Here is a 12,660-nt window from a genome sequence, read left to right as displayed (position 1 = left end):
TCAGGTCTTATTTTCCCTGGCAAGGGTGTGGCTCTTGCCTCAGAAGCATTTGCAAGGGTGGCCCCTGGTGGAAGAAAATGAAAACTGCAGCCCAGGCATTAAGGATGGCTTTAGGACTTTGTGGCAGATATGTGATTGTCATGAATTTAGAGGTGTCTAGCCTTGTAAAATAGGCTCAAGAGCAGGAATTTTTATAAAAGACCTACGTGGACAAAATAAAAATTCCACTGGAAAAATGAAGGGCAAGTATTTGAAAGGGATGAAAACAGGCCACCTTGAGAGTTTCCCAGAATTAGCTGTTTTCTCAGCCATTCCCTCTGCCTAGTAGGCTTTTGAGCCAGGTTTCTGCAAGACCAGCTCCTGCAGGTCTCTGCTCAGCCGCCTCCACCTAGAAAGGCTTGCTGTCTCCGCCCAGTCCTACTTACTGGACTAAGTTTACACCTTTCTAAATCCCCCCCTCCGATCACTCTTGTATTACTCTCTAATTCCTTTCTAGCGTTTATCAGTTCCTGAAATGATTGTCTTCTGTATTTGTCCATGTTTTCCACAGCAGTGTAAGCTCAGTGAGGAGCAGTGCCTTGTCTGTCTTGTCTACAAGTTTGTCCTTAGAGCGCAGCACAGTTTCTGCATAGAGCTTGTTGAAAACCTATAGAATGAGTCCTTTAGGACATTTTTCACCACAGCGTCACCAGCTTTGGGTATTGGTGGTTTTTAAGTTTTAATTCCTCAATAGCTCTGAAGTTTTAAGTAGAGTTTTGAAGTCATTCCCTGACCCAAGTAGTCCTTCCCTGTCTTTTGCATTTGTCTTGCTGCCCTGTATGATCAGGTGGAAGACTTACAATGCAACTTTCATTATCTCCCCTGACAATGATCAGTTTCTTATCTGCATCAGATTGCAAGCAGGCATTACCTTTCTGTGTCTGAGATAATAAGAATAGAATTAGCACTCAGTAAGTATTTACAGGTATCCGGTGTCTTTTGTGGGATACCCATGAGGGTTGAATAAATGATTAACCAAAGCCACATTTGCTTTTAAAAAGTTGATCAGAGTTTAATATAGTGCTTATTATGCGCCAGCCACATGGAGATATATCTTTAATCAACCCTAGTAGGTAGTTGCTCTTGTTGCCTTCATTCTACAGATGGGTAGACTGAGGCACAAGGAGATTAAGTAATTTGCCCAAGGTCACAGAGTGAATAATAAGCAGAACTGGGACTTGAACCCAGGTAGTCTGCTCCAGAGTCCATATTCTTTATTTTTTTTATTTATTGATTAAAAAAATTTTTTAATCTTTATTTATTTTTGAGAGAGAGAGAGACAGAATGTGAGCAGGGGGAGGGCAGAGAGAAAGGAAGACACAGAATCTGAAGCAGGCTCCAGGCTCTGAGCTGTCAGTTATAGAGTCTGACACAGGGCTTGAACTCACAGACTGTGAGATCATGCCTGAGCCAAAGTTGGATGTTTAATCGACTGAGCCACCCAGGTGTCCCCATATTCTTTATTAGAGAGAGTAAGTATGAGTGAGGGAGAGGGAGAGAGAGTCTCAAACAGGTTCCACACTCAGCTCAGAGCCTGAGCCAGGGCTTGATGCCACAACCCTGGGATCATGACCTGAGCCGGAATCAAGGGTGGGGTGCTTAACCAGCTGAGCCACCCAGGCAGGTGCCCCCAGAGTCCATACTCCTTACCATCATGCCATGTGACCTTCTCTAATTATCTGCCACTGGTTTTAAAATGTCAACATTTATTTATTTAAAATGTTTATTTTATTTATTTTGAGAGATAATATGTATGAGCATGAGCAGAGAGAGAGAGAAAGAGGATCCCAAGCAGAGCCTGACTCAGGGCCCAGTCCAACAAACTGTGAGCTCATGCCCTGAGCCGAAATTAAGGGTCAGATGCTTAACCAGCTGAGTCACCCAGGCCCAGTTTCCTCACCTGTTACTTAAATGTCCTCACTGTATCTTAGTCTCTAACTTTCAGACTTAGCAAGCATTCTGTCTCAGTAATCTTGGTGGTCCGTTTTCAGCCAGTTGAAGGAGAGGTCCCTTTTTTGTTATTGAAAAGAAGTTAGTTTCTAGACAGGCACTGTACTCTACAAATAGATAAGAAAGAAAATCAGACCACAATGAACAGTCTCTTTGTAATTGTGAAAACATAATGATAATATTGACTACTTTGGTATCTTTGCTGTTCTGTCTCCAGCTTGTTTTGTGAGTCAGGCTTTTGCTGGGTGAGTCATGTTCACTTTTTAGAGAAGGAACACTCATGCCTTTAATCTGCCCCATTTCCTAATCTCTGTGATGTGTTCCCTGCAGTGAGTTTTGAAGGATGCACCGGTCAACCAAGGACAGCCTATTTTTCTGATGACACGCGAATCAAAGTGGGCACCAATGGTGTGGTTACCATCAAACGGCCTCTGCAACTTCATAAACCGGAGATGAGTTTTCTTGTCCACGCCTGGGACTCCAGCCGCAGGAAGCTCTCCGCCAAAGTTACACTGAAGGCAGTGGGACATCATCACCACCACCATCACGTATGTTGGAGTGTTTCTTGGAAGTTCACTATTGTTTTAGTCTGCTGGCTAATGAGGGCTCTCTGCCCTTGGCACCATTCGCATTTGGGGCTGGATAGTTTTTTGTTGGGATGTTTAGTGGCATCTCTGGCCTTAGCCCACCAGATAGATACCAGTAGCACGCCCCCTAGCTGTCACAACCAAAAATGTCTCCAGATAGTCACTGGCCCCCCCCCAGGGTTGGAGAATTACCTCTAGTTGAGAACCATTGATCTAACTAAACTAATTCTTGCTGGAAGTTTTTTGAGTTTGGCTGGGGAGAGATCAGCTGGAATGATGGCATGGTGTGAATAGCTATGCATATTTTCTGCAGGAAGTGTAGAACAAGGTAGAATAGTGGGTGAGAGCATGGACTCTATCTGGCCCTGCCACACAACTGCCTGAATAGCCGTGGGAGAGTTACTTAACCTCTCTGTGCGTGAAATCCCTTACCTGTAAATGCAGATGATCGTGGCTGCATGAATTAATACGTGTGAAACGATACAGCTATGCTAGGCATAAAATAAGTGCTCAGTGATTGTTAACTGTCTTTTTCTTGGAGGGAGAATGAGCAAGAGATCAATTCTCTGATCACTTTTCTTTTTTGGTAAATTATATTTATTTATTTTGAGAGAGAGACAGCATGAGCAGGGGTGGAGCAGAGAGAGAGAAGAGAGAAAGAGCTCTCGTGAGCGAGCGCAGGGGAGGGGCAGAGAGTGAGGGAAAGAGGGAGAATCCCAAGCAGGCTCTGAGCTGCCAGCACAGAGCCTGATGGGGGGCTTAAACTCTTAAAACCATAAGATCATGACCTGAACTGAAACCAAGAGTCGGACGCCTAACTGACAGAGCCAAGGTGCCCCTGAAGGTTTTTTGTTTTTAAATAAGGAAGGAAAAATGGATATTGAGTGGCATGTGGCAATACTGCCATAGCTAATTTGAGGATTCACTTTGTTTTGTCTCTAGTTCAAGAGACCCTTGTGGTCCTGCAGTAGCAAAAAGGGTGACAGTCCCGTCTCTCCTTTCGTTCATATAAGAATAGATCTTAGGGGTGCCTGGGTGGCTCAGTCGGTTGAGCCTCCGACTTCGGCTCAGGTCAGATCTCACGTTCGTGGGTTCAAGCCCCGCGTCAGGCTCTGTGCTGACGGCTGGCTCAGAGCCTGGAGCCTGCTTCCGGTTCTGTGTCCTTCTCTCTCTGCCCCTTCCCCTCTCATGCTCTGTCTCTCTCTCTGTATCAAAAATAAATAAAAAACATTAAAAAAAAAAAGAATAGATCTTATATTTATATCAAAACATCATGCTATATATACACGGTGTGTGTGTGTGTGTGTGTGTGTGTGTGTGTGTAAAATTCTAAAATTTTTGTCAGTTACACCTCAATAAGGCTTGGGGGAAAAGTAAGATGGGATTTAACTTTCCAGTGCTTTATCTTTGGGTAGATTTTCTCAGCCTGATATTTTTTCTGAGGGACAAATATGTTTGTTGAGGGACAAGTATATTTAGGCATGGTTCCCTTTAACGCCACATGAACATACTAATACTCTCTTTTGCCAGTGTTCATCATTCTTTATTATCATTCTCTGAAAATGTTCAGCAGTTCTGATGTCAGCAAGGCATTCTCTTTGTCTTCCTCTTCAGGATGGCGAGTGGATCTGTATTCATTCACCAATGCTGTGTGCTCACCATGGCTGTGCAAAATGGTCACTTTTAGGCCTAGGTTACATTGTGAACAGTCATTTGTTCTTGTGTTGAATCTAATCCCAAACTCATTTTCATTAAAACCATAACTCCGTTTTTGCCACCCTGTCTAACTGTTATTACCATTTGTTGAGTCTTCTATGTTTCAGGCAGTATTCTAAGAGCTTTATCTGCATTACTAGTATCTCACTTAATCCTTCCAATGTTATCCCCATTTTAGACCTTAGGAAACTAGAACAGAGGAAAATAATCTGCCCAAGAGGAGGAATCTCTTTAGTGAGACTTTACAGCTAGACAGCCTGCCCTTGGCTCAGAATGGACTGCTTTTGTAGAATATTAATCCAAGGATGGGGAGGGAGGGAGGGAGGGAGAGAGAGAGAGAGAGAGAGAGTGTGTGTGTGTGTGTGTGTGTGTGTGTGTGTGTGTGTGTGTGTGTGTGTTAAGGGGTATGTGCATAACCAATACACAGAAATGCAGTACTGGGAAGGATTTCTTATATCATGTCTATCTTGTGCATTTTGAAACAAATTTGAAAAGCCAGGAAATAGTGCTTAAATCACATTTGGCTAACAGTGATCAGTGATTATGTGGGGAGTGGGAGATGGAATTGTCCTCTGGAACCTTCACAGTATTACTGCTAATCACTTTAAAGCACTTAAACAATTTGAAAGAAACTTTCCTTCCATTATCAACTATCTTATTTCCCTGTGTGTGCATAAAGTTATCTTTATCACACATGAAAACTGTTCAATACAAGTCTCAAGGGGTGTTTTTGGTTCCCATCCCAAGAGCTTCAATTAGAACAAATGGAAACTGAACAGATAAAACAACACAATAAGATTAAAGAATTTGTATTGATCACAAAGTAGTTCTTAGCACCAATTCCTAAAGCTTACCTCATCTTGGCTGATAACTCTACTCTGGGGGCCTATACCCCTAGGAAACTCATAGAAGGAAATTGAAACACTTGAAAATCCAGTCATTGAATAAGCTCTGATATTAAATCATCAGAGTGTAATGTTCCATTAAAAACAACAGGTATAGGGGCGCCTGGGTGGCTCAGTCGGTTAAGCGGCCGGCTTCGGCTCAGGTCGTGATCTCACAGTTTGTGGGTTCGAGCCCCGCATTGGGCTCTGGGCTGACAGCTAGCTCAGAGCCTGGAGCCTGCTTCGGATTCTGTGTCTCCCTCTCTCTCTGACCCTTCCCTGCTCACACTATCTCTCTCTGTCTCTCAAAAATAAATAAAAAGCATTAAAAATGAAAAAAAAATAAAATAAAAACAACAGGTATAATATATATATGCTTAAAATAACTTGCAAATGTATAATTGTGTATGCATAATGATTGCTTGAACTCTGGGCATTAGAAGGATCAAAAGAGAACACCGTCTTGATTATATGGCAGAGAGGTTCATTGGGTTGTGTTTTGTTACCATCAGCTGCCCTCAGAATGCTGGAGATGCTGGCCAAGTAGGCAGAATTGTTGGGTCTGTATTATTTCTCCTGAATTGTCTGATTTAATCTTCTTCTCCTTTCCTTTTAGGACACTCTCTCTGAAACCCAGACAGAAGTGCTCACATTTCCCAACTCCCAGCATGGTCTCAGAAGACAGAAGAGAGACTGGGTTATCCCTCCTATCAGCTGCCCAGAAAATGAAAAAGGCCCATTTCCTAAAAAGCTGGTTCAGGTAGAGAGAAGGAAGTTCTTTATTTCTCTGGGAGCAATTTGTCAGAGAAGGACTAAGAAGAAAAACGGAAAAGCCCCAATGTCAGGTTCTTTCCTTGATAATTCTGTTTCTTTCTGTTTGGTCTTCAGATCAAATCTAACAGGGACAAAGAAGTCAAGGTTTTCTACAGCATCACTGGCCCAGGGGCTGACACACCTCCTGTTGGTGTGTTCATTATTGAAAGAGAAACAGGATGGCTAAAGGTGACGGAGCCCCTGGATCGAGAACACATTGCCAAGTACATTGTGAGTATCTCTCAGAAGCCTGTTAATGATGGGGGTCATATCCTCCCAAAATTGTTTGGTCAGCCCATGTTGGATCCCTAGATCAGGTGCTCTGGATGTGTGAGGCTTAATTTGATAGTTCTATACTTGTTAATAAAGGGAGATGGCAGGAGAGCTGGGAACACTGGGGGTGTTAATTTTTTCCTTGTTAGGAATAAAGAGAGAAGAGTCCTTATGCATGACTTAAGATCCAAAATAGCAACTTATTCTTGGGGTCGAAAGTCCCTGACCCAGAGGAGGAGGCCAGTGTTGATATTGGGGAGCAAAAGCCATTCTTAGGCCTCTGTATCAGAGTGAGCTTGGAGAGCTGAAGGGTAATACATTGAGGCCAAATGCCGAAAAATCTGGGGGAGACACTAGACTGGAGCAGTCAGAGCAAACATTACCCTGCTGGGAATAAGTCCGAGTGTTTTAGGGCTCCACTGCTGCCTCCTAGGCCTGACTCCCCCGCCCTCCTGTGGGTGATGGGAGCTCTGACCTGGTAGGCGTGTTCTCCAGCCCATGAATCCTTAACATCTCATGACCTCACACATTGTCATGACATCACTGAGGCAGCAGCACATGTCCAGGAAAATTCTCTCCTGGGGGTAGGGCAGGTCCTTCCTTGGGTCTTAGAGAGTGGAAGAGGGTGGAGGCCAATCACAGGACTCCTCCCATTTCTTCCCCCTAGTTGGGGCTCATGTCACCCTAACTTGACTGTTTCAGCTCTACTCGCATGCTGTGTCTTCAAATGGGGAAGCAATAGAAGACCCAATGGAGATTGTGGTCACAGTGACAGATCAGAATGACAACAAGCCCGAGTTCACCCAGCAGGTCTTTGAAGGATCTGTCCCGGAAGGTGCTCTTCCAGGTATGGCCAATAACAAGGCACGGAGTTCCCAGGAAGACATTTAGATTCTTTGGACTTAAAAGTGTTGGGGCTGGTGTTTGGGATCAGGCCCTTCATAGAGATAGAACTTCTTTAGAAGCACGAATGAAGTGCGTAAAACATTTTTTCTACAGAAATGTGTATTATAAAATAGGAGCACTGTAAGAACTTTCCCTGATTAAGAAACAGAAGCATGTCATTTCTGACCACATTCTTTTCTCTCCCCTGTAAACGTAACCACTGCCCTGACTTCTCTGGTAATCATCCCTTTGCTTTCACTTATCTATTTCACCGTCTGTATATTTATCTCCATATAATATCGTGTTTGTTTTGCATGTTCTCAAACTTCATGTACGTGGAACCACATTCTGCCTGCACTTCTGTGGCTTGCTTCTCTCATTTTAGCTTTACATATATATAGTTCTTTGTGTTGGTGCCTCTGACAGTCCACGGTCATTTGTGCACATTGCCCTATAGTGTTCCTTTGCATATATCTCCTGATGGAAACATGCAAGACTTTCTCTAGCATGTATATCCATTATAGTGGATGGCTCAGTTGTAGGGATGTGCCTGGTCAATGTGACTGCTTGGTGATAGACTGTTTTCCAAAGTGGTGGAACCAATTTACGCTCCCACCAGCAATAAATATCCTGGACTTTTAGACTTTTTAGCTCTGTTGACTGTACAGTGGTATCTCCATACAATTTTAAATTGCATTTTTCTGGTTTATTAATGGGCGAAGCGTTTTCTATGATTGCTGGCCCTTTGGGTTTCTTCTTTATGACTTGTTTCGTCAAGCCTTTTGCTCCTTTTTTTCCCTTTGGGCTATTTTTTCCTTTTCCTAGTGATCCCTAAAGAATTTTTTTGATGTTACAAGCACTAGTCCTGTGACATGGACACGTACTATAAGTATTCTCTTCTACCGCGAAGGCAGTGATTTCAAATGACCATTCTCTCTGGTAAGACCATGACTGAGAAGCCAAGTTGGAAATTTATGGGGTTTTCCCTATTTTTCACCTCTTACATTCTGTTCGAGAGACATGGCACAGTGTTTCAGATTAAGGTTACTTATTCTCTGTAGTCCTGACTTCCAGCCCCAGCCAAAATATCTTTTGGAAAAACTGAGTCCTTGAAACACTGCTCATTTGGTGGAATGCTCTCTTCCTCCTCTACCATGTTGGTAAGAGTTTTGAAAATTAGAGAATGGAGAGCCATAACATGGAACCGTCCCCAGGCTCCTCCTGGAACACTCTGGACAGAACTGAGCTGAGCAATGTTGACAAAATCCCAAGCGCAGCTTGACTGAATCTTCCTCCCCTTCACCACCTGCAGGAACGGCGGTGATGCAGGTCACGGCCACGGACGCCGACGACGACGTGAACACCTACAATGCCGCCATCGCGTACACCATCCTCTCCCAAGAGCCCCCGCTGCCGCAGAGCACAATGTTCACCATCAACAGGGAAACAGGAGTGATCAGCGTGGTCACCACCGGGCTGAACCGGGAGGTCAGGGGTCAGGAGGATCCTAGAGGGGGTTGAGGGCAAATATACATCAGCTAAATCACGTGGATCGTGCAAAATTCGGCTGAGGCCAGTTGCTGCATAGTATGTTTATGATCTGGGCTTTGCATCTAAACATCTGTCTAGGAGGCAGGCTGGCATTCAAGCAAATGATAAAGTATTTTGATACCCTGGGCTGGGCCTGATGTGGCTCTTGGTCCTGACTCCGACGTGTTTGATCTCTGCAGAGTGTCCCCACGTACACCCTGGTGGTTCAGGCTGCTGACCTGCAAGGCGAAGGCTTGAGTACAACCGCAACGGCTATGATCACGGTCACTGACATCAACGATAACCCCCCCGTCTTCAATCCCACCACGGTAATCTTGCAGCCCCTGGTTTCCAAAGGAAGCTCCTCTGTTTCACGGTGCTCACGGGTGAACCCTTTGACAGCGTTCCCCAGACTACTGAACCTGAAGAAGCCAGCAGATAGGGGTGGGGCTTATCCCTGTCAGCACCAGCCTGGGCCCTATTCGCACAGGTTTGTGAAATTGCAAATGGCATCTGAGATGCCTGGCTGGCTCGGTCAGTGAAGCATGTGACTCCTGATCTCAGAGTTGTGAGTTTGATCCCCATGTTAGGTAGAGAAATTACTTTACCAAAAAAAAGCAGCTGTTGAGTTCATGTCCTCATTTTGGGCATGTTGGTCACAAATCCTATCAGGTTTTGTTTCTTCATTTCTAAGTTTATAACACAGGAACTGTGTTACCCAGTGGAGATAACCACCACATACAAGTTAGAGAAAGATTCTATTCTCACTGGACTTGATAGTCCAGCTAGGGAGATGTTTAACAACCTGTACAAATTATTGTGTACAATTCTATTAAATGTAATTGACAAAATCCTAAAAAGAACCTTAAATCTTTAAAAAAAATTTTTTTTAATGTTTGTTTATTTTTGAGGGCGAGAGATCAAGTACTAGCAGGGAGGGACATACTGAGAGAGGGTGAGACAGAATCCAAAGCAGGTTCCAGGCTCTGAGCTGTCAGCACACAGCCCAATGTGGGGCTCAAACTCAAAAACTGAGGGATAGTGACCTGAACCCGAGTCAGACGCTCTACTGACTGAGCCATGCAGGTACCCCAGATCCTTAAATCTTAATACATTTGTTAGAAATCAACTCAATGATTAATAACAAAGACTTGACTCTTTGTGTCCTAAACAAATAGGGTAACTTTCTAGTGTCACCAAAAAGCCCAGAGCTAGATTATCTACACTGTCAATGAAACCTTTTTGTCTTACTTTGCCACCATCCTTTGTGCATGGCTTCCATCCTCAGTGTCCCCTTATGGCCCCAGATGGCTGCTAGAGCTCTGGCTATGTCTATGCTTCTCAGGAAGGAAGCAAGGACCCGGGGAGCAAAATGCATTGCTGCCAAGTGAAATCCTCTTATTTCTGTGCAGACTCTTAATACCAGTTCCATTTACCTCTTATTAGCAACTGCAGTCTTCGTGGATAACTGGAAATAAAATACATTGTTTGGGCACTTTGCTGTCTCCAACAACATAGTTCATGAAAAGGGGGTGAAGGGATATTTAGTAGGTAATTAGCACTGTCTACCACCCTAACCCAGGCATTGTGAGTAACATTTATAGTAAGATTTGAAAGGAGGTTGGCCAACGTGGGACAGGGGACAATGGAAGAGTGCTCTAGGCAGAGGGAGCAGCATATGCAATGTGCCCTGAATCAGTAAAAAGCTTGACACATAGCAAGGCCAGAAAAGCAGTGACTGTAGTGAACTAAACGAGGCTGAGTCCTGCAGGACCTTGTAGACTGAGGTAAGAATATCAGAATTTATCCTGAGTGCAAGGGGTTGTCATCAAGGTAAGTAGAGGACTCTACTGACCAGACTTCTGTTTTGAGAAAATTATTGGTACCGCTGGGAATGATGGTGAGAGGAGAGTAGTGGATAAGCCACAGCATCTTTAATTTGATTAAGATCATAGTCATCAACTGGGTGAGAGGGTGCTGAGGGGCTCAGGTAGCCAGGTCCTTAAAAAGCTACTTCAGGTAGTCATGAAGGATGATGTTCCTTGAATAGTATTGGCTGCTCTACCAACAGGAAATAGAGGCTCTACTGATGGAGTGGGCACTTCCTCCAAGACTCTTCTCCTTTAGTCTTGGGCTCAGAAAGACTCCTTAGCTCTCTGGGACCTGGCTTACCTATTGGATCTCAGGATGTCATAAGTGGCCCATTTTCTCCTTTGTTCTGTAGTACCATGGGCAGGTGCCTGAGAACGAAGCCAATGTCGAAATCACCTTACTCAAAGTGACTGACGCCGATGTCCCGAATACCCCAGCGTGGCAGGCTGTGTACACCATATTGAACAACAAAGATGACCAGTTTGTTGTCACCACAGACCCAGTAACCAACGATGGCATTTTGAAAACAGCTAAGGTTTGTATGTTGCCTGGCAAGACGCAGAATCTGACATCTTGGAAACTCCCTTGTCCACTGGTGTCTTCCCAGAATTAGAAGTAGCATGGACGGGTGGGGGTGGGAAGCTTTCCCAGGATCTGTTGGACCATTTGGGGTTTGCAGCGACTGTTCTAGTACATGTGAGACTCAGGATGTCCCTTGAGGTTGAAGAGAAAAAAATACCATCTGTTTTAAAAGGCTTGCTCCCTGAAACATTTACCTACTCCTCGCCTCCATATCCATTTTGCAAATGAGAGGGAAAGTGGTTTACTGGTTTTTGCTGAATTATTTTAGAAGTGGGACAAATGACTTTTTGAGAGATATTTTGGAAACCTGAAAACTTAAGAAGTTGAGTGATTTTCTTGTTGAGGTTACTCAGTTAACGTATCCCTGAATCAGCCCCAAAGCTTTGACTTTCTCTTGAGCAAGTGAGCAGACCTTTCATTTCTGCATTACTTACTACCCAATTTTATCTCCCCCTACCCATCCGATGTCAACATTTTCTATGCTACCAACAAAAGAAAGAAGATAGTAAAATAAGTCCCTGCCATACACAAAGTCCTTCATCAAAGTTTCCAGTTTATTCCTTCCAGCAACTCCATGAACTAATTCCTTTTCCTACATAGTTAGATGTGAAAACAGATCTAGAAGTTCAGTTGCCTGGATCACACAGCTAGGATATGGCCCAGCTGGGCTCTGACCTTGTTTCTGACTGATCCTGAACTGCACGTTGTCACTAAACTTAATTGAGGTCATTGAGGTGGACAGGCAGGGTCTTCTATCCATCTGCTGTCATACGGATGGCATGTCACATGGGATATGAACATTCTTACTGGTTTTGAATAATGAATGACTTGATGTGCTAGTGTTTTTTCACGGGTTTGCTGTCTGACATATCGTGTAGTTTGTTTTATTCTTCTCCTCACCTTTAATACGGTTGCATGGTAGTCACTGGGAGCTTTTTAAACTACACATGTCTGAAAATGAAAGCAAAACTGAACTCTTGGGACTTCATCAAGATAAAAAGCTTCTGCAAGGCAAAGGAAAAATCAAGAAAACTAATAGGCAACCCACAGAATGGGAAAAGATAGTTGCAAATGACATATCAGATAAAGGGCTAGTATCTAAAATATACAAGGAACTCATCAAACTTCACACCCACAAAACAAATAACCCAGTGAAGAAATGGGCAGAAGACATGAACAGACACTTCTCCAAAGAGGACACCCAGATGGCCCATAGGCACATGAAACGATGCTCAACGTCACTCATCAGGGAAACACAAATCAAAACCACACTGAGATACCACCTCACACCAGTCAGAGTGGCTAAAATGAACAAATCAAGAGACTATGGATGCTGGCGAGGGTGTGGAAAGACAGGCACCCTCCTACACTGTTGGTGGGAATGTAAACTGGTGCAGCCACTCTGGAAAACAGTGTGGAGGCTCCTCAAAAAGCTATCCATAGAACTCCCTTATGACCCAGCAATAGCCCTGCTAGGGATTTACCCAAGAGATACAGAAATGCTGATGCAAAGGAGCACATGTGCCTAT

General features: G+C 44.0%; 1 protein-coding gene across 1 annotated transcript in view; it reads left to right on the top strand.

Moving 5' to 3' along the window:
• The window catches only part of CDH1 (cadherin 1), an 81,725-nt gene that overhangs the window by 52,381 nt on the left and 16,684 nt on the right, over window positions 1-12,660 (top strand). The window contains exons 3-9 of the mRNA XM_029926164.1: window positions 2,320-2,537; window positions 5,793-5,936; window positions 6,065-6,220; window positions 6,965-7,109; window positions 8,460-8,635; window positions 8,878-9,006; window positions 10,902-11,084. Of these exons, the coding sequence (XP_029782024.1) occupies window positions 2,320-2,537; window positions 5,793-5,936; window positions 6,065-6,220; window positions 6,965-7,109; window positions 8,460-8,635; window positions 8,878-9,006; window positions 10,902-11,084 (1,151 nt within the window). The remainder of the gene's footprint in view (window positions 1-2,319; window positions 2,538-5,792; window positions 5,937-6,064; window positions 6,221-6,964; window positions 7,110-8,459; window positions 8,636-8,877; window positions 9,007-10,901; window positions 11,085-12,660) is intronic.

Source organism: Suricata suricatta, chromosome 16, assembly GCF_006229205.1.
Source record: "Suricata suricatta isolate VVHF042 chromosome 16, meerkat_22Aug2017_6uvM2_HiC, whole genome shotgun sequence".
NCBI lineage: Eukaryota > Metazoa > Chordata > Mammalia > Carnivora > Herpestidae > Suricata > Suricata suricatta.
This window is presented reverse-complemented; position numbering and strand designations above follow the sequence as displayed.